General features: G+C 41.9%; 2 protein-coding genes across 2 annotated transcripts in view; both read right to left on the reverse strand.

Annotated features, from left to right (window-relative positions):
• The window catches only part of Fnbp4 (formin binding protein 4), a 34450-nt gene extending 33727 nt beyond the window's left edge, over positions 1-723 (reverse strand). The window contains exon 1 of the mRNA XM_027422613.2: positions 387-723. Within this exon, the coding sequence (XP_027278414.1) occupies positions 387-702 (316 nt within the window). The 5' untranslated portion in view covers positions 703-723. The remainder of the gene's footprint in view (positions 1-386) is intronic.
• Positions 724-11600: 10877 nt separating this feature from the next.
• Nup160 (nucleoporin 160) overlaps positions 11601-25277 on the reverse strand; it is a 52905-nt gene continuing 39228 nt past the window's right edge. Inside the window, exons 28-36 of the mRNA XM_027422614.2 lie at positions 24958-25118; positions 23793-23853; positions 22364-22474; positions 22068-22191; positions 20394-20495; positions 17332-17473; positions 14825-14950; positions 13798-13902; positions 11601-12530 (exon numbers count right to left, since the gene is read on the reverse strand). Of these exons, the coding sequence (XP_027278415.1) occupies positions 12441-12530; positions 13798-13902; positions 14825-14950; positions 17332-17473; positions 20394-20495; positions 22068-22191; positions 22364-22474; positions 23793-23853; positions 24958-25118 (1022 nt within the window). The 3' untranslated portion in view covers positions 11601-12440. The remainder of the gene's footprint in view (positions 12531-13797; positions 13903-14824; positions 14951-17331; positions 17474-20393; positions 20496-22067; positions 22192-22363; positions 22475-23792; positions 23854-24957; positions 25119-25277) is intronic.

Here is a 25277-nt window from a genome sequence, read left to right on the forward strand (position 1 = left end):
AACAAAACCGAAACCAAGTGTGACAAGCAGAGAAGGCTAGGCTCAATTGCTTCAATGCTCCACGTGGAAACTGCCCTCCTCCTCCCTCTGCGTTATCAAGATCGTAGGGGGTCATGTGGGAGACATTTGGGGTGCCAGGCCTCGGTGGATTGCACAGGTTCCCGGGGAAAAACCCTGCACCCGCAATGGCGCCTCAGATGAGCGCGGCCGGGCCTTCCGCTGCCCAGAGTCCACGGTCACAGTCCCGCGGATTCCAGGTCCCAGGCAGCCCAGGCGTATCTCGCCCGCCAGGGTCACTCTTCCTCACTGGGAGGCCTAGGCCTCAAGCCCCGTGCTCGAGTTTCGGACGTCCCAAACACAGGCAGGGGCACCTCGCGCGCCCTTACCTTCCGAAGGCGAGTCCTCTGGAGCAGCAGTGGAAGGCACCGCGGGCGACGTCGCGGCCGCCGCCGTCGCAGCCGCAGCCGCCGGGGCTGACTGGTTGGTCGCCGCTGCCGTCGAGTCAGCCTCAGGATCCGGATCGGGGTCGGGATCCCGGCCCGGCGTGCTGCTCCGAGGACCCGGTGGAGAGAGCTGCAGGATGGGCCTGCGGCCGGGTACCGCCCGGGACTTCTTCCCCATCGCGAGCCCGAGCGCGAGCAGCGAGCGTCGGCAGTCAGGAGGGGCGGGCGCACGGGGCCCCGGTGCGTAATCAATATTCATGGACCACGGCACCGCCTCCCGAGGAGATCCGCTTCTAACCGGCACGGTGCGGAGCGCCTGCGCATGCGCCCTGAGCCCGGGCGCCTTTACGGACGCTCCGCCCCATCCACGGAAGGGTGGGCTTTGTTCAGGGAAACGGCGATTGGCTGTTTTGACTTGAGAAGGAACAGGTAGCCAATGGCAAAGGGAAAAGACAGGACGTCCAGCCAATAGTGCGGAAGGGCCCGCGTTTGTGCGACTTCCTCCAGGAGACGGGGTTTCGCCCTTGCGCTGTTTTCTTTAGCGCTTTGTCAGCCATCTTGTGGCTGTTTTCAGCTGTTTGTCATTTAGGAAGGTAAAGATGTATTTCACCCTTCTTCAAGGTTCCCTTGATCACTGTGGCTTCTTCTGGGTGTAGTATTAAACAACAGTTATGACGCTGGGTATTTATAATTCTGTAGACCCTTAAAACGCAAATACGATGTGATTAGTGGGAAAAATGACTGGGCCTTGAAAACGACCAAACTATTCATATGGGTACAGAAATCTTACCTCATCCTGCTTTACTTATCTTCCGAAACACTCCTTTCTGCCCTATTTCTAAATCCTTCACTTGTGTCTGGAGGAAAAACCTGGAGACTGGGGACGTTGAGCTCTTTAAAGTCTGAGACTTGTTTGCCTGCAGAAGTGACCTCCGGATCCCTAGAGGCAGGTGACGTCCAGAGCAATTAATGTTCTCCCCAGAGATAGTTGGCAAGCAAGATAATGCTGATTTTTTTTTCCAGGACTCACTCCTAGCATTCCTGGTTGCTTCTGGACATATAGTAATGACACACATGGTCTATAAGGTTGTGGTGTGCTTTACTACAGGAGAGCTACTGAAGTGTTCTCACGGTACTAGCAGAATTAGTGTAAGAACCCCCGGAAGCTCAGGCCTCCAGAATCTTTTCCCAGGACCTCGACCACCCCAATCACCATGAGGAAGCGGAAACTTGATGCAAACAGCAAGAGGCTTTAATGAAAGGTGGACGTTTGTACAAACGGACTCTCTCAGCATGCAGGCTAGAGAGCACCCCTGTCCCCCAGGCACAGGTGTTTTTAAAGGCAAAAACCACAAGCTTAAGGAGGGGCATCACCAGAGTCATGGGTTCCTAAGAGGCCCTTTGTATTGAGGAGAGGGCTGGGAATCAGATGGCCTCCTGACCCACCAGTTGTAAAACCTGCAGACCTCAGAATATGCTTATCTTGCTTGAGCAAATGGTAGCTATCTCTTTGTTTCATTGGGACCCTTAATTGTTAATTATTGACACATTGGCCAGTGGGGCAATCTGTCTCCTCCATGAGCCCCTTGGGGAGGGTGGCCATCTGGGAATTCTTGGTACCCAGTTATCTTATGGCCTTGTAAGCTGGCAAATTCCAGGCCCTAAGTCATAGTTGAAAGGTTCAGGCATTATGCTGGCCTGCCCCTGTTACCTGGTGGAATCCACTCAGGCAATACCCTGGTCAGCCCAAGGTTCCATGGGAAAGAAGTCTGCACGCAGGTGCAGAGGACCCCTTTAAAAGATAGGCCCCTGCACCTTTCTCTCTCTCTCTCTGCCCCTTTACGCTCGCGCTCTCTCTCTCTCTGTCTGTCTGTCTCTCTCTCCCCCTGTTCCTGCTCTCTGTCCCCTTTCTCTGTTTCCCCGCTCTGTCTCTCTATGGCGACCGGCCATGGCGGTCAGCCATTACCCTGTTCCTCTTCTTAGTCTCCCCATTCTACCGGGCCTTATAATAAACTTATAATCTTATGTCTGTCTCAATATTTCTCTTTTCTTCTTTTTAAACAAAAGAATAACAATAGTAGTGGCCTTAGTTTCTGGGTTAGGCTGCCCTACATTCAGTTTGGAGAGTTTCCTTATCTGGACTATATTTCTTTGCTAATTTTTAAGTCTTTCACTAGTTGCTATGGTTCGTGTCTACTTCAGTGGAGACTGAGGCAGGAGGATCACTACAAGTGAGTCCAGCCAGATATGCATAATACCAGATCATTCTGCACTTACAGAGTGAGATATTGTCTTAAAGATAACAACAAACAACAACAACAACAGTAAATTCATAAAATAGGAAAGGCTATGGGAATGGGTATTAACGATATAGATTAACAGACTGGACGTCAAAGCACTTGGCAGAGGTGGGCAGATCTCAGTTCCAGTACAGCCATGGCTACATAGTAAAGCCCTGTTTCAAAACAAACAAAACCCAGGGCTAGAGAGATGGCTCGGTAGTTAAGAGCATTGGTTGACTGTCCAGAGGACCCAGGTTCAATTCCCAGTACCCACATGGTGGCTCACAATTGTCTGTAACTACAGTTGCTAGCCATCTCTTGCCCTCTTCTGGCCTCTGGCACCAAATATGCATGTGGGGCACGTATATAGATGCAGGTGAAACACATACACATAAAAAAAAATCCTAAGAACCTACTTAAACTAGCAAAGTTGAGAAGCCATATCTTTCATCAGTATTTTGAGAAATACATAGATTTTCAAAAAGCCCCTGCATCACTGAAGAGCTTCTTGATTGTAGGCCAGACATAACAATGGCAATACAGTGACTCACTTGAAAAGCTAAAAAATACAAATGAATCCTGGCGTGGCAGGGACCAAATGGAGACACTCAACAGAAGCATGATAGCTGTAGATGTGGTAATAAGTTGGACTACGATCAGAAGACTGAGTTCATGGAGGATTATGGCCTTCACCATAGACCTACATTAATCATGGTATTCCCACAAGTGAAATAGGAAGCCGACTAAGTTTTTTTAATTATTTATTTTATTTTATGTACATTGGTGTTTTGCCTGCATGAATGAATGTCTTTATGAGGGTATTGGATCCCCTGGAACAGGAGTTATGGACGGTTGTGAGCTGCCATGTGGGTGCTGGGAATTGAACCAGGATCCTCTGGAAGAGCAGTCAATGCTCTTAACCACTGAGCCATCTCTCCAGCCCCGCCAACTAAATTTTTGATCTGTATAAGCAGAAGTCTTTCAAGTCAATTGAAATCATAAGAACAGAGAATTGTGGGCCCTCTGTCAATACTCTGACCTTTATCCTTTCTGGAGATGGTATTTGACTCAATTTCCCATCCATTTCTCTCATCGTAAATCCATCCTTTACTCTAGTTGCCATAACGACTGAATCACATGACAAAATTTATTCCCCCGAGGCTCAGTGCAGACAAGACCTTTCTGAGCATTGAGTATCTCTGTGCCTCACTGTCAAGGCCCTCCTTGGCACTTGACAGTAGTTTAGATACCCATCTCCCTCTTTAAGGGTTTTTGTTTGTTTTGGTTTTTCAAGACAGGGTTTCTCTGTGCAACAGTCCTGGCTGTCCTGGAATTCACCTGTAGCCCAGGCTGGCCTCAAACTCACTGAGTTTAAGAAATAACTTGTGGAATGCATTTTTATAACCACAGAGGCTAATCAGGTTCCCACCCAAGCATAATAAAATTATGTAACATTTATTATTTGCTGTGACTATGTGTTACTAGCTAATCACTTTGAATATAGAAATTATATTTGATTCTCATAACCTTACAGAGTATATATCTTAATTTTGGGTGCATTAGCTTAATTGTCCAATGCAAAATACACAAGAACAATAACCTGATTTTTTAAAATTAATTTGTTGGCCAGGCATTGTTGGCACACACCTTTAATCCCAGCCCTTGGGAGGCAGAGGCAGGAAGATCTCTGTGAGTTTGAGACCAGCCTGGTCTACAAGAGCTAGTTCAAGGAGAGGCTCCAAAACCCTGCCCCCAAAGCCCCCCCCCCAAAAAAATTGTTTCCTGTGTTGGCATTCAGCAAATGTCATAAAATACACAAACTTGAGTAGATGAATAAATAAATGTATGCAAACTTGAAATAAATTAGATTGTTTTCCTTTTCTTACCTATGGATTTAGAATCTGGATAGTGTTCTGAGATTTGTACTCCTAAGATTTGTGGAAAACATTAACATAAGAAAATGATGTCAGCTATTTTGAAGGTGTTAGCAATTTTCTGATTTATTTCTTGGGAATAATGGCAATAAAATGATAACTGTATAGTGGAATTCTGTTTTGTTTTCTTTTTTTGAGACAGGGTTTCTCTGTATTATTTTGGAGCCTGTCCTGGAACTTGCTCTGTAGACCAGGCTGGCCTCGAACTCACAGAGATCCTCCTGCCTCTGCCTCCCAAGTGCTGTAGAATTCTGATCAGGTAGATCCCTAGAGTTCAAGGTCAGCTTGGTCTACATAGCAAATTCCAGGCCAGTTGGGAATACACATTGAGACTCTGTCTAAAAAAGAAAAAAAAACCTTGTGCGTGCGTGCGTGCGTGCGTGCGTGCGTGCGTGCGTGCGTGCGTGCGTGCGTGCGTGCGTGTGTGTGTGTGTGTGTGTGTGTGTGTGTGATGCATGCCACAGCATGTATATGAATGTCAGAGAACAACTTTCAGAAGTTGGTCCTACTTTTTCTACCGTGTGGTGCCAAGACTGAACACACATCATTAGACTTGGCAGCAGACATCTTTACCTGCCAAGCCATCTCAATAGCCCTATTAATAAAAAGAAGCAGATTGGGGCTGGAGAGATGGCTCAGAGGTTAAGAGCACTGACTGCTCTTCCAGGGGTCCTGAGTTCAATTCCCAGCAACCACATGGTGGGTCACAACCGTCCGTAATGAGATCTTGTGCCCTCTTCTGGCCTGGAGGCATACATGCAGACAGAATACTGTACACATAAATAAAAAAAAAAATCTTAAAAAAAAAGAGAAAGAAGCAGATTGATTGGTAAACTGATTGATTGATTGGTGGGGGTTACACGTGTCATGGTACAAGTGTGGAGGTCAGAGAAGTACTTGTAGGTCTACAGAGCAAGTTCCAGGATAGCCAGGGCTACATAGAGAAACAAAACAAAAACAAAAAAAAAAAAACAAAAATTCATGACAGTAGGAGTACAATAGGAATTTTAAAGGGCATAACCCAAACTCAGATAGAAAAATAAATTTTCTCTTATATGGTCCCAGACTTTAGTTTTTATACATGTCAATTAATGTATGTGTGTATGTGTAGGTCCTGACACCAGAAAGGGGATCATGAAAGGACAAAGAGGTCTGAAGGTGGAGGTAGAAAAGAGTCTGGTGGAATATATGTGACATGAAAGCAGAAGAGGGTTGCTAGGGGAGGAAAGGGAGTCAATGGAGAGATGATGGCATGGAAAGAGTCAACAAAATGTAAGGAAATAAATTTCATTACTCAGAATGTTAATTTTAAATCTAAAAACATGTGACAAGTGAAAGTTTTGAACATCATTTGAAAAAACATACATTGCCTCTATTTTTTTTCCTGCTTTTCATTCCCTTGTGTATGTGTGTGCATGAATGCAGGTGTCCTTGGAGTTCAGAAGCATCAGATTCTGGAATTATAGGCAGTTGTTAGCTACTTGTTGTGGGTGCTAGGAACCAAATTAAAGTCCTTGCAAGAGCAGTACATGCTTGCTTGAGACAAGCTTTCCTTGTGTAGTCCTGGCTGTCCTGGACCTCACTTTGTAGACCAGGCTAGCCTCGAATTTAGAGGTCAGCCCGTCTGTCTGCCCCCAGAGTGTTGACATTAAAGATGGGTGCCACCACACCCAGATGCAGGCTCTTAACTATTAATCCATCTGTGTCTCCTGTATTGTCTTTAAACAAACATAATTTCAAATACATTTAGTCATAGTCACTTGGTAGGTGGTCTTTACTATTTGGTAGTTTTGAGAGCCTAGCTTCCTGAACCTATTGAGCTTTGCCTTTTAATTCTCTGGCAAAGATGGACAATTCACAGAAAAGCCAATTCAGCAGGGTAGGGGTGAAATCTCATGGCTGTATTGATTTAGCTAAGTGTAATCATTTATTGTTTATTGTTTCACCTTGAAGTGGGTATTCTTTGGTACAATTCAACTCTGGCCACCTGGAATTAGCACCAGACTCCATAAGTTGAGGGGTTCAGATTTCAGGAATGCCTGAAAATCGGATTTTCAAATGACTGAGTATCACTAGAACCACTGTAAAACAGCTCAGCAAAGTTCTGTACTTATGTCTATTATGGTGTTATAAGGATTGTTAATAGGGTGGGATGTCGGGGAGCAATAGAGGGGAGCATCATGGCTTCCATTCAGCCTCCCTCTATAGCCAGAGTGTGACAGTCTCCCAGTTTACCATGTGGGAAGCTCTATCTTGTTAATTTTTTTTAAGGATCTTGGTTTCAAAGGCATGATTGGTCAACTTGCTGGCCACAGATTGGCCCCAGACCTCATTCTTACTAGGAAGTAGGACTGGTCCAAAGTTCCTACCCTCTAATCTTGTGGTTGTCTTCTGGTGAGAAGCTCCATTTCAGAAGCTAGTTAGGAACTTACCAAGACTCAGCTTGTTAAGCAAATTCCCATGGCTCAGGAAATTCCAAATGTTTTTGAAGTTGTATGCCAGGAACCAAGGACAAAGACCAGATTATTTATAATACCACATTATTTGACTGTACATGTTTTATGGAAGTTTATTTGAACCATGAAGCTTGTTGTTTTGAAAGAAATACCTATATTCAGTCCATAGGTCATTTGAACAATAAATCAACTTTTTACTTATGAAGTTCTAAGTAGACATAATGAAAGGTTAATGATGGCTTATTTATACTAAAGTCTTTAATTTTCAGGTGTGTGTGTGTGTGTGTGTGTGTGAAGAATCCAGTAATATATAGGAGCATCTATGGTTTTAGGTACCATGATTGGGAAGAATAGGGTAGATTAAAGGAAACTTTAGAAGTTTCTATGATGGGGCTGGAGAGATGGCTCAGTGGAGAAAAGCTCTTGCATCCCAGGTTTGATTCCCAGCACACATATAGTGGCTCACCACCATCCATAACTCCAGGTCCAGGAGTTCTGATGCCCCATTCTGGCCCTAGGGTCACTAGGGACACACATGGTGAACAAACATACATTCAGGCAAAACACTATATATTTATTATGTATACAGTATTCTGCCTGCATGCATCCCTGCAGGCCACAAGAGGGTGCCAGATCTCATTACAGCCACTATATGGTTGCTGGGAATTGAACTCAGGTCCTCTGGAAGAGTAGTCAGTGCTCTTAACCTCTGAGCCATCTCTCCAGCCTATAAATATACATTTAAAACCAGAAATCTCTATAGTATAAACTATGTGCTAATGGAAAGTGTATCAGATTGAGGTAATCTACCTTATATCTACACTGTGTTCATGGATACTTTTCTTTGTGCTATTTAAATATAAATCCCACCCATATTCATTTGAGAGGAGTGTTGGTGTTTGCAATAGGCTGAGAACAAGGAGGGGAGTCTGCTAATCTGCCTGATGCCACTCTGCCTCCCCCACCCCAGTTTTGCAGTGCTGGAGATTACTGTATTTAGGTTTTAAGCATTCTCTTGTTTTTTCTTTTTCAAGACAGGGTTTCTCTGTGTAGCCCAAGCTGTCCTGGAACTAGCTCTTGTAGACCAGGCTGGCCTGGAACTCACAGAGGTCCACCTGCCTCAGCCTCTGCCTCCTGAGTGCTGGGATTAAAGGCGTGCACTGCTACCACCACCCAACCCAGCAGGTTTTAAACTTTTGCTCTGCTCAAAAGGATTTACAGGAGACACTTGGTTTGGGCTTAGCTCCTGTACTAGGCCTGACATATCAAACCAAAATGGAGTCGCTCAGGTTTAACATTCCACATCACCAATCTGAAACAAAGTTATTTGACTTTAAAGGCAACAGAGAATGAGACAGTAGCTAACCTGAACAAGCATCCTGGGCTTTAATGTACACAAGGCAAACAACTTTGAAACAAACACATTGCTTTTGTTTAAAAATCCTTATTTTTGTGTGTTGTGCATGTGCCCCATGTGTGGAGGTCAGAGAACTTGAAGGTTGGTTCTCTTGTTCTACCATGTAGGTCTTGGGGATCAAACTCAGGTCACTATGCTTGGCAGAAAACACCTTTTCCAAATGAACCATCTTGCTGGGTCCCTCTGTGGCTAAAAATCTGTATTGGCTCAGCTCAAATAACATATTTTTGTCTTTGTATGTATGTGTGTGTTCTTCTGCAAGGCATACTTACATGTGGAGGCCAGAGGTCAACCTCAGGTGTCATTCTGCAGGAGCTGTCTTTTTTTTTTTGGTCAGGATCTCCCTGGCCTGGATCTTACCAAGTAGGATAGCCTGCTGGCCAGCACTCCAGCAGTCCTTGTCTCTGTCCACCAGCATGAGGATCACAAACATATGACCATGCCTAGCTTTTTACAAACCTGGGTTCTGGGGGATTGGACTCAGGTCCTCTGAGCTTGTACTTTACTAACAGAACTCTCTCCAGCCACAAAACATGCTTTATAAAATGAGGTGTTACTTAATAATCCCAAATAGCCAATTAATGACTGGGGTTGGAGCTTGGGATACAGCCCAGTTGGTAGAGTGCTTGACTAGTATACAGAGACCTGGGCTAGATCCCAATATTGCATAAGTTGGGACTTATACATTTATGCATTTAGTGATTTATAAACAATCCTAGCATTTTAGAGGCAGAGACAAGAGGATCAGAAATTCAAGATCATCTTTGGCTATAGTGAGTTCAAGGCCAGCCTGAGATACGTGCTATGTGGGGGAAATGAAAAAAAGGATCTTTAAGGTACATTCATAATTTTTTGTTTTAGATGGTCTCACTGTATAGCTATGGCTGTCTTGGAACAGAGACCTGCCTGCCTCTGTCATATGTGTACAGTTGCTCCAGGAGACCAGATGGCTTTAGGGCCCCTAGAACTGGAGTTAAGAGCTGGTTGTGTTGAGGTTGAAGGTGCTGGGAATTGAACTCTTGTCCCTTGGAAGAGCAGTAAACAGCTGAGCCATCTCTGCAAATCTATAATTTTGATTTTTTTTGACATTTGCTTACCCCTATATGTTCAGTAAAGTTTTAGCAAACAATGTAGCCAGGACTTTGAGAAGTACTGAATAGCTAACTTGAGGGAGTCAGAATATAGACAAGGGCTGGTACTGAACTGGTGACAACTGATCTCAAGGTTTTTTTTTTTTTTTTTGAGACGGTCTCTCTATACAGCCCTGCTGTCCTAGAACTCAACATGAAAATCAGGTTGGCCTCAGACTCAAGAGAGATCCACCTGTCTCTGCCTCCTGAATGTGAGTGCTAGTATTAAACAGTGTGTGCCACTTTGTCCAGCAGACCCCAAAGTTTCTTAAGCAGCTAGGGCTCAGTGAGAAGGGCTGGTGGTGGTGGTGGGAGATACTAAAATAGCTTTGTAAAGCCAATTTTTACAAAGTTACAATAATGACAGCAAAAATTATTACTTGGTAAAAATTATTGATATGAAATCTCAGTAATATTATCTTGTTCCTTTACCCTTTGTGGTGTTGGGGATCAAACACAGGGCTTGGCACCCAGGCCTACCAAATCCAGTATTAACAGAAAGAACATCTGTTACAGCCATTTCGGTAAAGTGCTGGGAATTGAGGGCCTTGGGCCTGCTAAGCAAATATTCTACCATTGAGCTATACTCCTAACCCATCAGAACCTTTAAAAGAAAAAAACCCAATTTTTATTATTTTTAACTATATGTTTATGTGTGGGAATGTGCAGAAGTACAGGTGTCAGTGGAGTTCAGATGAGGGTGTAAAAACTCCTGAAGTTGGTGTTACAGGTGGTTGTGAGCTGCCTGCCCAACATGGGATTCAAATTTGGGTCCTGTGGAAGAGTGGTAAGCCTACTTAACCACTGAGCCGTCTCTCTAGACCCTCAGGGAACACTCCCCCCCCAACCCCTTTTTATGTATGTGGTGTTCTGCTTGCACGCCAGAAGAGGTCTTCATTATAGATGGTTATGAGCCACTATGTGGTTACTGGGAATTGAACTCAGGACCTCTAGAAGAGCAGCCAGCACTCTTAACCCCTGAGCCACCTCTCCAGCCCCCGAGGGAACCTTTTAAACAATACATTGTGGGGGCTCTGTTATGGTGCTCCTTTCTGGTGTGCAGATATACATGGAGGCAGAATGTTGTATACATAATAAATAAATAAAATAAAACCCCCAAAACCAAAATAACACAAACAAACAAACAATACATTGTGACAGGAAAATCACCAGAGTAGGAAAAATCAAGGAATAGTCATATTACTATGGATAATTAAAATATCACAGGGTCTAGTAAACACAAACACAGGCCCAAAGTGGCATGCAAATTGAAGTGAGGCAAGTAGAAATAAACAGAAGGAAGAGGTGGACTGGCTTTTCCATGTGGATTAGATCTGGGACCCAAACAATTAGCTTAGGAAACGCTGGTCAATGCTCTATGAACTGCTACTGTGGAAGCACTGCTTGGATCAGCAACCCAACTCAAAAGATCCTGATGTAGCACCAGCATCCTCCTGCTTGCTGTTGTCAGACAAGGCCGCAAGGCGGGTATGATACTTTCCAGACTATGATCATGGTTGAGTATGTACACATAAATGGGTCAATACCTTTCTTGTTCTAGTGGAAAGCCAGTTTAGAAAGCTGGGAGCGGTAGGGCCAATCCCCAATACCTCATATTAAGCATTGTAGAGCTAAAAACTATGTAACACAAATAGGTTGTTGACAGTATAAATTCTTTGTTTTGTTTTTTGAGACAGAGTTTTTCTGTGTAACAGTCCTGGCTGTTCTGGAACTCTCTTTGTAGACCAGGCTGACCTCGAACTCACAGAGATTTACCTGCCTCTGCCTCTCAAGTGTTGAGATTAAAGGTGTGCAACATCACTGTCCAGTGACAGTATAAATTCTAAAGGCTATGAAAAACACGAAAGTCAAAGGATATTCATTCACACAAATAGTATAGAGACTGTTTCCTAAAAAGATAAATCTTAATATACAGAATAAAATCAAAGGATACTTTTATTGTTTTTTTTACCTTTCCCAAAGTTTGTATGCATAAATGTTTCTGATTCTGATCAGTAAAATTCTATTTTGGTCCAATATGTTATCAGACTAACTGTACGATCAAGTCCAGCTTGATTATTATAAATCACATAAATTAGTACACTTTGAAAATGAAAATCTGTTTCTTTTATAGATGATGGACATTATTTTTTTTCTCACGTTTAGCCTTAGAGCCAGACTCAAAATATATTTTCCTTAAAAAGTTGGTCATAATTTATACTTAATCTAGGCAAATTACTTAATACTTTATTGATGGTCATATGAAAAACTCTACAATAAATAATGAAAAGAGTATGCAAAACCACTAGCCTTTGTTTGTAATACAGAAAATACATGTTAGTTCTGGACCAAAACAATCCCACTGAAATACAAAAAAAGATAAGAAAAAATTAAAAGATATGCAGTGACTATTTGGTGGCCAGTTATAACAAGCCAACAACCATTAGGTATTATGGAAAGTGAAGCTGAGCTTTCATTTACAGATATAGGATGTCTTCGGTAGTTTAAAAAAATATAAACTCTGAAAAAGCTTGAGAATAATATACAAAAGCAGCCGTTGGAGAAGAAGGTTGAAAACCAGAAACCATGACAGCACCACCAGCAAGCACGGGGCCGGTCCCGACTCTCCTGTTCTCTTATCTTGTGCAGAATGCAGGCTCAAGGGCCATATACATCATTTACAGTTATAAAAAATGGCCTTGAACACAGGGTTTCTATGGAGTAGTCTTAAGCCCTAAGAGGCACCAATCGGTTACAAAGGCTGAGTAGCTATCTAGATCACAAGTCCCGACGGTATAATAAATCCCGTGTTGCCTTGTCAACTTTTTGCTGGTAGTCTTCTAGTTTGTCAAGAATTTTCTGGGATAGCTGTAAGGGAAAAGAAAGAAGTCATTACACAGAATAGCTTGAAGAGTGAAGACTGAATCACTCTGACTTTACCAACCAGTGTACCAATTAGAGTTGTTCACCTGCTCTGCTTCATTTATTTACCAGACTTCGGCACAGAAGTCTGTTCTTTGATTCTACAGTCAGAACTGGTTCTTCCTTGTTATTATATAATCATCATTCCTGTTTTTGTCCTGAATTTTCTAAATATGCAAACCACTTTTGTGTTTGTGGAACTCAAACTCTTATGCACACTAGGCAATGGCTCTACTATTGAGCAATATCTCTAACTCAGTTATACCACCGTCTATGTTTGTATGTGGTTTCCATGTGTATGTATATGTATGTATTCATTTATTTACAAGTTCTCATTGTGTATCCTGCTTTCTCCTCCCAAGAGCTAGCACACCAGTTTTGTTGTTTTCTTTTGAGACAAGGTCTCAGTACACAGCTCTGATTGGCCTGGATCTCACTATGTAGACCAAGCTGGCCTTAATGAACAGAGTTCTCCCTGGAATAAAAGCTGTGCACTATGATACCTTGTTTATGAAAATGTGACCTCAAAGTCATGATTCTTTTGCCTCTTTTTCACTATATCCTACCATTGTGTTCTAACACAACAGGCCACATCAGTATTTTATTTTATTTTCCCCCTTTTTTGAGACAAGATCTCACTAAGTAGTTCTGGCTGTCCTGGAACTCACTTTGTAGACCAGGCTGGCCTCAAACTCAGAAATCCACCTGTCTCTGCCTCCTGAGGGATTAAAGGCGTGCACCACCAACGCCTCAGCTCCAGTAGCTAGGACTACAGGTGTGTGCTACTGTAATAAGTAGTTTACAACCATATTTTGTGAGTTTTGGGGCAGACACTTTAGTAAACAAAAATTTATCTTTATAAGATTGAGGAAGCAAAAATATTTCATGTACTTATTTTTTAGGTAAGCTGTAGCTAGTATGGGTTCCAGAACACATTGTTTACAAAGGTCACTCAGGAGACTGACAATTTATCTTACTGTATTCTAGTACCATTCATCCCCTAGAGATACCCTGCTAAACACCTGTAGGTTCTTTTTCTACATTATTTCCTTCTGAAATGGTTGCTGAAGCTTTTTATTTGGGGATGGGGGTACAGCACATTATGGGCGATAAATGGCTTTTTTCCTCCCTCTCATCCTAGAGAACCAATAACCATGCCCTAGGGTATGCCTGCCAGCAGCGATTTGTTGAGACAACTCAAGGATTTACTTACTACAATGTTGTGACTGTTGGTACTGTTTTCTCCAAGAGCCTGGAGAAGCTGATCAATAGAGGAGTATGGGAGCCATACCATGGGGGCTGTTGCAGACAGTGGAAACTGAAAGAAAATGTCTATTATTAACATGATACTATTTCTTCTAGGTAGTTGCTTTTGCAGGACTTCATACAGGAAACTTTAAACCTCACCCCACCCCCATCCCCATGAAGAAATTATGTGGGGCTGGTGAGATGGTAAAGGCACTTGCCACCAAGACTAAGTTACTGAATTCAATTCCTATACCACATCGTGGAAAGAGAGAAATGAATCCCCTAAGTTGTTCTCTGACTCCATGTGCACTGTGGCACAAGTGTGCATGCACACACAATAAATACACGTAATTAAGAAAAAAAAAGGATTACATATACATAAACACATACATCTGAATTTCTCCCCTTTCTTTGAACTGAGTTAATATATTAACAATTTATGTCATCATTCATCTGGTCTACAAATGGAGTTCTAGGACAACCAGAGCTACATAACAGAGAGACCCTATCTCAAAAATGCCAAAAAAAGAAAGAGTGCATATTATTCTTCCAGAGGAACTGAATTTGATTCCCAGACAGTTTACAATGGCCTGCAATTCCAGCTCCAGAGAACCCAATACCTTTGGCTTCCTCAGGTACCAACAGGCATGTGGCACACACACATGATTAAAAATACACCCCCTCCCCGCCAGGGTTTCTCTGTGTAACAGTCCTGGCTGTCTCTGGAACTCACTTTGTAAACCACGAGGGCCTCAAACTCACAGAGATCTGCCTACCTCTGCTTCCCAAGTGCTGGGATCAAAGGTGTATACCAGCATGCCTGGCTAAAGATAAATATTAAAAAAGAAAAGAAACTAGAGATTCCTGGAGAACCAATATTTCACTATATAACTAAATATATATACTTCATATGTAATTTATTTTAGATACTTCCATATTTAATACTTAGTGTGGTGATACATAATAAAAAGGAAACATTCATATGCACCTACCTCAATTCCAAAGTACTGATGTCCTTTCCCTAACACAGCATCTACATATTCGGAGACCAATTCCACAGCTTCTTCTAAAAGGTCATAGTTCAGGTACAGACGAAGCAATTCAGCAGCATCAACTTTCTGTAAAAGCAACAATTTTAAGTACAACTACTCCTAGTTGAAATAGAATTTAACAATATTGCCTTCTACAATGTTTTAGAAATTATGCAAGAAACTAAAATGTCCACACACCTAAGTGTACTACCGAAATACATGCTGATTGTTCCTGTGTATCAGCAAATATCAGGTTTTCCTATTAACTTTTTCAATAAAGTTATATTTCAACTTAAAAGAAACAATAGGTGAGCAGGGCTACATAGTCCTGCCTCAAACAACAAACAATTTAAAAAAGGTTATTAATGTGAGTGAGCACCTGTGTTTATTATCTGTTCCTTAGGATGAGATTTGTAAATCCCCAAGAACTCAGTTACCTCCAGGTACACTGGAAGGCTCTGCCTGTTAAATTTCTCTTGTGTTTTATGACCTAAGACATGTTTTAACTTGTTCACACTTCAATTTACATTAGTAATGTCAACATGTCTTCTCTGAAATTCTGGGCACTAAAGTGACAGAATATATACACCATTTTTTAGAAATAATGAAATGCAAAAGTACCAACAGTAAGTATGCCGTACTTTAATACATGATGCTGCCCCCCTTCCCCCTTGTTTCTGGAGACAAGGCTGTTTCTTGAACTCAGAGATCCACCTGCCTCTGGCTCCCAAGTGCTGGGATTAAAGGCAGGCACCATTTCCAGTTCTCTGTATTCTATTACATGAGGATACTCTACTTTATTACAGGGATTATGCTGTACTCAATGGACACTTTATTATAGTGAAGATGCTGTACTCAATGGTTACTCTATTACAGTGAAGATGCTTTCTCTGTTCTTGTCTCTATGTAGCTCAGGCTGATCTTGAACTTCTGACCCTTCATGTGCACTATTATACCCAGGTTATACAGTGCTAGGGATTGAGCTCAGTGCCTATATGCTAGGCAAGCACTCTACCAACAGAACCACTGTTTTTTTTTTTTTTTTAATTGAGACAGGTTCTTGCTATGTAACCCAGGCTGATCTTGAACTCATAGCAATCCTTCTGCTCAGTCTTCCAAATTCTATAATTACAAATGCCTAACACTACACAGGGCTGTTCTTTTGACAAAACAAAAATCCCAAGAGACAAACAAAACACCCTATTTTACTGGTAGTAACTTTTGGATTATTCTTCCTTATCCCACTAGATGTGTTTCAGATACTATGTTCAAACTCAAGTGTACATTCTAGGCAAATCAGAAACACTTGTCTCAGCAGAATACTAAATTGGAAAGATATTAAAACCACAACAACAAAAACTTGGCTTGGTATTGCACACTTCTAATTCCCATACATGGAGGGGGAGGCTCGTGGCTTTCTGAGTTCAAGTCCAGCCCAGTTTAAATAATAAATTCAAGGCCAGTCTAGTTTCCAATAAATTCTAGGCCAGCCAGGGCTATGGTGGGACCTTGTCTCAAAAAATGAATGAATGAATGAATGAATGAATGAATGAATAAATAAGAATAAATAAGCTTGTCAAAATGCAGAGTTCTGGTTTCTTGCCTCAGGTAATCTGACTTTGAGGTCTGACATGAGACCCAGGAACCAACATTTTAAAGAAGCCACCATTCAAACCATTTTGCTATAGATGGTGATGTCCTCTGAAGAGAGTGAGCCCTTATGAAGGACAATGGAGGCTGAATTGCCGCTGGCTTACTGTCTGATGATGACCATGTTATGTTCCCAGGCATTCCTACTATGATACAATCCACTATGATACTGAGCAACACAGAGGCTAATCACTGAAGGCCAAAACAATGAGCATGTGTTCTTGAAGTTTAGCTTATAAAACACTGAGCAAAGTAAAAATCTTTCTCTATAAAGCTAGCCTGCCCAGGTACCTCTTCATGGTAACAGACAATAGACCAATATATAATCCTCTGATTCAAAGAAACACTGTTGCATTATCTGGTAACTATTCTACCCACTGCTGTCAAGTTTTTGAGCAAGGATAGTAGGTGCTGTACCATATCTAATAATATACTCATTATAAGCTCACTGTTTAGTGATCACAGAAGTAGATATTAATCTAATTACCAGCTCATGAAACTTTAAATCTAAATTCCTAGTACTTAACTCGTAGAACGCTTACTTAAATTCCCATTACTGTGTGTGGAATTTAACTTAAACTGTTTTAGTCCTGTTAGCTGTGACTGAGATATAAATGTAAATCTGAATTTTCTCTATTGCCCCCTTCCATTTTTGACAGTGTCTCATTTAGCCAAGGCTGGTCCTGAACTCACTATGTAGCAATGGCTGGCTTTGAAATCCCCCTGATCTTCTTGCCTCCAGCTCCCAAGTACTGCTACAACTGGCTTGTAAGTCAGAACATTTTCTTGAATTATCACTCCACCTCAATATTACATACCTTGTAACTGTTTATAAGCCAGTTAGGCAAAGGAACTCCATGAGACAACAACTTGTTAATTACACAGTGATGATACAAGTTATTCTGGACTTTGTATCTTTCCAAATAAGTTGACAATAGCCTCCATGCTTCATCTGTAGCACTTGGAAAAAGGAAAAAGGACAGAGGAATTCAGATTTCTTTACTATTAATCAGTTATTAGAGATGAGGTTTTACTATGTAGTCCAGGCTGATCTTAAGACCCTACTGTTTGCTTCCAGAGTGCTGTGATTATAGGCGTGAACAGACATACAGAAGCAGTTTCAGATTAAAAAAAAAAAAAGATTATTTTTATAAGTTTACACTTAGTGTGTTTTTGTGTGTATATGTACATATATAAGTATATACACATATAAATATATGCATGTTTGCATACATGTGTATAGGTATCTGCAGAGGCAAGAGTAGGGTGTCAGACTCCTGGAGTTGTAGTTACAGATGGTTATGAACCAGCCAGCATGGATGCTGAGAACGACTAGAGTCATCTCCCCTGCCCTTGTGGGGAAACAATCTCCCACATAATAGTTCTGAGAAGTGTGGTCTAGTAGAGGCTCCTGTCTCATGAACACATCAGTGTTCCCAGTGAAGAACTGGGTGAATCATGATTGATGTATTAGGTGTAAAGGACAGACTGCTTTTTATATAGCAAGAAGGTCCTTGTAGACGCTGGAATCTTGTTGGAATTCTAGCTTCCAGAACATGAGGTAAATCAACTTCTACTGTTTATAAATCATGCAAGCTCAGATATGCTGTAACATCATTAGAGGACAGATTTAAACAAGAACTTTCAGGTTTTAAAACACTATCATTTTAAATGCTAAACTGCATAATACAGTATAAATGCATTTCATAAAAGGCAGTTTACTAGAATTAGGATTGTTCGAAGGAGTTCTGAAGGAACTAAGTTTATTTACACTATCTTGAGGTCTTGGGCAAAGTAAGTACATAAAGAATGTCAGAACAGCTGGGCGTTGGTGGCGCACGCCTTTAATTCCAGCACTCGGGAGGCAGAGGCAGGCAGATCTCTGTGAGTTCGAGGCCAGCCTGGTTTCCAGAGCGAGTGCCAGGATAGGCTCCAAAGCTACCCAGAGAAACCCTGTCTCGAGGAAAAAAAAAAAAAAAAAAAAAAAAAGAATGTCAGAACAAAGTAGACAATGGAGGTTAGTGCACGGCAGAGGGCTAAAGAGTAAAAAGGACACTATGATGACAGCCATATAGTCTCAGCTTAATAGAAGGAATGGAGGAAAAATCACAGTTAAACCAAGTAAACAAAGACTTTTGTCTTTAAGGGTATCTTAAAAAACAAAAACAAATGTTTTAAAATTTATTTTTAAAGTTGTATGTGTTTTGCCTTTGTGTATCTGTGCACTACATGCATGCAGTACCCAGAAGGGGGTATTGGAACCCCTGGAACTGGAGTTACATACAGACAGTTGGAAGCCACCATGTGGGTGCTGGAAATCGAACCCAGGTCCCCTGAAAGAGCAGTAAGTGCTCTTAAAAGAGTCATCTCTCCAGCCCCTTATTTATTTATTTTAAAGATTTATTTATTTATTACGTATTCAGTATTCTGCCTGCATGTATGACTGCATGCCAGAAGAGGGCACCAATCTCATCATAAATGGTTGGGAGCCACCATGTGGTTGTTGGGAATTGAACTCAGGACTTCTGGAAGAGCAGCCAGTGCTCTTAACCTCTGATCCATCTCTCCAACCCCTTATTTATTTTTTTAAATTATGTGTCTACATATGTGTCTGTGTACATGTGAATGCAGGTGCCCACAGGGTCCAGGAGACCCTGGAGATCCATTTATGACTGCTGTAAGCTGCCTGATATAGGTGCTGGGAATCAAACTTGAGTCTTATAAGAATCCTTCCTTCCTTCCTTCCTTCCTTCCTTCCTTCCTTCCTTCCTTCCTTCCTTCCTTCCTTCCTTCCTTCCTTCCTTCCTTCCTTCCATGAGACAGGGTTTCTACCTAGTTCTGGCTGTCCTGGAACTCACTATGTAGACCAGGCCAACCTTCAACTCACAGAGATCGGCCTGCCTCTCCCTCTCTAGTGCTGAGATTAAAGGTGTGTGCCATTATGTCTGGTTGCAACATGCACTCTTAACCACTGAGCCATGTTTCTAAACCAACTTCCAGCTTCTATAAAAACTTAGCAGAGGGCTGGAGAGATAGATAGCTCAGTGGTTAAGAATACTGGCTGCTTCTCCAGAAGACCCACATTTGTTCCTAGAGGAATTTGACACGTGTGGGCCACATAGTGAGATCTTATTTCAAAAGAACAAGAAACCTCCAATTAGCCAAAAAGGTGGTAGCACATGCCTTTAATCCCGGCACTTAGGAAGCAGAGGCAGGCAGATCTCTCTGAGTTCGAGGCCAGTCTGGTCTACAGAGTGAGTCCCAGAACAGCCACCACTACACAGAGAAAACCTGTCTCAAAAAAACTCAAAAGTAACAGAAAACCAAAAACCAAACAAACAAATACCCCTCCCCCAAAATGAACAAGAAATAAGAGTAAAATGGTTAGCATAAAGCTCTACTCAAGGGGCTGGAGAGATGGTCCAGCAATTAAGAGTACTTGTTGCTCTTGCAGAGGACCTGAGTTCAGTTCCCAGCACCCCCATTGTGGCTCACAGTCATCCATAACTCCAGTTTTGACTTCCCTGTCACCAAGTACACACATAGTTTACATTACATCCACACACTCAGGCAAAACATCCGCACACAAATCTTTTTAAAAAGTTATCTATTCGGGGGCTGGAGAGATGGCTCAGAGGTTAAGAGCACTGACTGTTCTTCCAGAGGTCCTGAGTTCAATTCCCAGCAACCACATGGTGGCTCACAACCATCCGTTATGAGATCTGGTGCCCTCTTCTGGTGTGCAGATATACATGGAAGCAGAATGATGCATACATGATAAATAAAATCTTTTTAAAAAAAAAGTTATCTATTCAAGGGAATAGTACTACAGCTTTGCAAATGGTAAATCTACCCAGGCTTAGAGGAACACTAGGGCTACCTGGACTCCTTAGTAGTGATGACAGAAGACAATTGATTGGCTGCTAGCCAGGCCCAGGCTTCTGCTTGTGCTGCTTCTCCTCCAAACTGTAACTTGATGCACCTGCAATGAAAACGGTCCCACACCAATAACTAATGCTTAAGTGCCACTTAATTGTGCTACAACATTTAGGCAGATAAGACAATTTTAGCTCTGGCCTATCAGTGAACTCATTTTTAGTGTACAGGCTTCCCCTTCTTCTAAAAGCCACACAGCTGGGGGAACCCACATGTCTATCAGATGTCAAGAGACAATTTGCACCTTTAATTCCAGCACTTGGGAGACAGGTAGGTATCTCTGTGAGATTTGAGACCAGCCCTTTATTTTGAGACAGGATTTCTCTGTGTAACAGCCCTGACTGTCCTGAAACTCACCCTGTAGACTAGTGATTAAAAAAAAAATTTTTTTTTATACATAAGGGTGCTTTGCTTCATGTTTGTCTGTGCACCATTTGCATGCCTGGTACCTGTGGAGGCCAAGCAGCTCTTAGCCACTGAACTATCTCTTCAGCCCCCCAAATTATAATGTTTCAAAATACTTCCATTCACAAAGTAAGTTTACCAATAGCTATAACTTCAACAAAAAGTCATCTGTAATATCAGCACTTAGAAGGCTGGAATACCATGACTTTTAGGCCATTCTGGGCTATATGGTATGGGGAGAAATCCTGTCTCAAAAAACAAGTGTTAGGGTAGGACTTATGAAGGACCCTGCTCATGCTAGGCAAGTCTATCACTGTGCTAAACTTCCAGCTCATAAATTAATTTTTAGGGACTGTACAATGGCTGAGTGGTTGAAGTGTTTGTTACACAAGTGTAGGACACACATTTGATCCCCAGCAGCCAAATAAAAAGCTGGGCATGGGGGCATGCCAGTAACCCCAGGTTGGGGAGGTAGAGACAGGATTTCTCCTAAGATCACTGACCCATCAGCCTAGCCTAAGGGGCAAGCTCCAGGCCCTGGTGAGAGATCCTGTCTCAAAACCAAGGTAGACAGCTTCTGAGGAACAACATCCCAGGTAGTCTTCTGGCACATGCACGCATGCAGGAGAAAGAGGAGAAACAAGAAAGACACAATTTTCAAAAACTGACTACAAAGGCCAAAGATGTCCCAAAGGACTGAAAAGAACACATCTCAACTAGAATGAGCACCATTATCATTATCTAATTCAGAGCGAATTCTCAAGAAAGCTCAAAATCAAGGTTTTTGGTTTGTTTTTGAGACATGGTCTTATATAGCAGAGACTGACTTTGAACCCCATTTTCCTGCCTTTACCTCTCTGCCACTCCTGAAAAACATTTTTAAAAAATAAAATTGTAAGCTATCAACTTAAAAAATTCTTGCACAAATCAAACAGAGCACTTCTTTGTAATGGTTTAGCTGCTTCTGATTACTGTATCATACTAAATACTAAGACAGAATCTCTGAGATATTACAAAATTAGGCTTTTTGTTGTTTTTTGAGACAGGGTTTCTCTAAGTAGCTATAAAGCCTGTTCTGGCACTCACTCTGTAGACCAGGCTGGCCTCAAACTCAGAGATCTGCCTGCCTCTGCCTCCGGAGTGCTGGGATTAGAGGTATGTGCCACCACCACCCTTTGAAAATTAGGGCTATTGAAAGGTAATTTTTACTTACTTAAAAGCAAGTCCCTCAAAGACTGGTGTTAAGGGAAGCTTAAAAGTCTGACAGAGTGATATGGCAGTGTCAAAGAGGCCAGCTTGAACTAAGAGAGTGACCATCTCTTTTGCTGATGAACTTCCTGTGGAAATGGAATACGGTTAGCTAGTGCACCCAAGGGCACACACAAATGAGACCAAAAGCTTTGATTGTTGACAAATATCTGAGTAACACTCTTTTGCCTCAGACCTACCTAACACATCACCCCACTGCCTGTGTCACTGCTACAGGTTGGTTAGAAGTTAAATTCCTACCTGCAATGGCAATCGCTGATGGATCATGCCGTGCCAACGTGAGGCGAATTCGAGCTAAAGAGCATTCTTTTTCCAGATCTTCCAGTTCCAGAATTTCAATTTGCCGATTGGCTAGTAACCAAATAAATTTCATTACCCAAAGCATAAGAAGTGTCTATTAAATGAACTTGTTAATTTTGACTGAACATTAAGTCATTTCATTTTTGGGGAGCGAGAGTGGGACAAGGTCTCTCGGTTTAATTTTCCAAGGCATCAAGGAAGAAATGAAGAAAACAGAGAATTCAGTAAAAATTAAACAATGTCCCTTTCTTTATACACACAGCTGAGTCAAACCAAATGATTAGAAAAGCCATAGTCCAAGCTCTTTGTGAAAGGCCACAATCCATTTATAAGGGCTCCTGATGAAGACATTAGGTACTGAGTTAACTTAAACACAATAATCAACACCAACCAACACTTCTGCTTTCTACTTTTTTTTTTGAGACAGGTCTGACTACATAGTTTTGGCTGGCCTAGAACTTGTTATGTAGACCAGACAGGCTTTTAACCCAGAGATACACCTGCCTCTGTCTGAGTGCTAGAATTAAAGGCATGTGTCATCATACCTGACTTTACCTTATTTTTTTGAGACTTTGTCTTTCACTGAACCTAGAAATCACCAATTGGGCCAGATTAGCTGGCCAGTGAGCTCCAAGGATCTTTGTTTCTTCTTCAGAGCTAGGTTACAGGTGTACACCATATGCCTGGCTTTGCACGTGGGTACAGGGGATCTGAACTCAGTTCCTCATGCTTGTAGAGTAGGCACTTTATCCGCTGAGCTACCTCCTTAACCCACCCCCCACCCCCGCCATTTCCCCTGAGGTTTCTCAATGTAGCCTTGGCTGTCCTAGAAGTGGATTTATAGATTAGGTTGGCCTTGAACTTACAGAAATCTGCCTGCCTATGCACCCCACTGTCGGGTTAGATCATAGAGATTCCCAAAGAAACACCTGAAAGTAATTTTCATTTCTTACATGACAATATGGTATTTTCTTTTCATTTTTCGAGACAGGGTTTCTCTGTGTAGCCCTGGCTCTCCTAGAACTAGCTTTACAGACCAGGTTAGCCTTGAATTCTCTGCCTCCCTGGTTCTGGGATTAAAGGCGTGCACCACCACTGCCCAGCAACAGTACGGTATTTTCAAAGGCCTCTTAAGACCACTTAGCAGATTAGAAAGTTGAAACTAACTAAAATGAGATAATTTTACCATACGGACTGACTATGTGCAATATTTAGTAATGTCTATATTACATATAATCACTGTCACACATACACACACACACACACACACACACACACACACACACACACACACACCCACCCACCCTTAATCCAAATCACCTGAACTATAACAATAGCTACTGTCAAAGACGAGAAATCCCTGACTCACTTGGGGCAACTGTGCACTCGCCATCATAATTCCTCTTAGGAGATGCTCCAGGGCGATCAGACTGAAAGACAAAAACCAGTGACTTAACTATAAAAGATAGCTTTTTTTGGGGGGTGGTGGTAGTGGTGAGGAGGTCCAGACAAGGTCTCTGTGTGAAGCTTTGGGTGTCCTAGAACTCCCTCAGTAGTCCAGGTAGGCTGACCTCAAACTCGTAAAGATCCACCTGCCTCTGCCTCCAGAGTGCTGGGATTAAAGGTGGGCACCACCATTGCCTGGCTAAAAGACAGTATTTTATTTCTATAGCATTAACTATTAGAACATTCATGCTTAAATTCTCAGTAGAATTTTGATATTGTTTGTATTTTTTATTTTTTAATTTTTGAGTCAGGGTCTCACTATGTAGCTTATAGGCTGTCCTGGAACTTACTATGTAGACCAGGCTAGCCTCAAAGCCAGAATCCACCTGCTTCTGCTTACTAAGTGCTGGGATCAAAGGCATGCACCACCACACCTGACAATGAATTATTCTTAGTTCAATTGACATAACTCTTACAGGGGTAACTGTAACCACTACACAATAAAGTGGAGCTGTTTACCAAAAGGACTCATTTATTTATCACATGTTATTTAGACCAAGGTCATAGATTTGATCTGTATGTAAATCACATGCTCCACTAGCTCCATAGTTCTGTCGTCACTGTAACCTTGGGCAATCCTCTAGTAACACAAAAAGCTTTCATCGGGATAGGAAAAACTATGCCCACCTTCTCAAATGGTAACTATTATAAACAATTTTATAAACTGATTTTATTATAAACTTTATTATAAATTATTATAAACTGATTTTAAAAGTGGTTATCACTTATTAAGCATTTTTTTGAGATAGGGTTTCATGTAGACCAGGCAGGCCTTAAATTCACTATGTGGCTGAGGCTGGCTTTGAAGTCCTGATCCTCCTTGTCTTCACTTCCTGAGTGCTGGGATTATAGGTATTCGCCACTACAACCAACATCCTCAGCAGACATTTTAAATGAAATGAAGCAAATGAGAGAATAGTTGAAAGGCCAAAAACAAAACAAAACAAAACAAAAAAACCCAACCAAACAAACAAAAAAACCAAAAAACTATAATGATTCAAAAATCCTCCAAAGAAAAGTTTTCATACCACTGCCCCAGAGGCTGGCTGTACAATCCATGCATACTCTGGACGAATAAGGCGTAAACAGTTAATAGCAGCCAGGTAACAGTTGCCTTGCTTCTCCAATCCCCGGAGAGTTCGAACCTCTCTGCCAAGACGCATGCCATATTCAAACATCACTGTACCAGCTATAAGACAAGAGTCAATTAGACAAAAACGCTTCTTCTCAGTTACAAAAAGAATCCGTTACACATGAGATACTAAAATTTGAGGCAACTCTGAGTTGTCACACACAAAACTGTTGGTGAAACTTAAAGCCACACACAAAAACTATTGGTGAAAATGCA

This window comes from Cricetulus griseus, chromosome 6, assembly GCF_003668045.3.
Source record: "Cricetulus griseus strain 17A/GY chromosome 6, alternate assembly CriGri-PICRH-1.0, whole genome shotgun sequence".
NCBI lineage: Eukaryota > Metazoa > Chordata > Mammalia > Rodentia > Cricetidae > Cricetulus > Cricetulus griseus.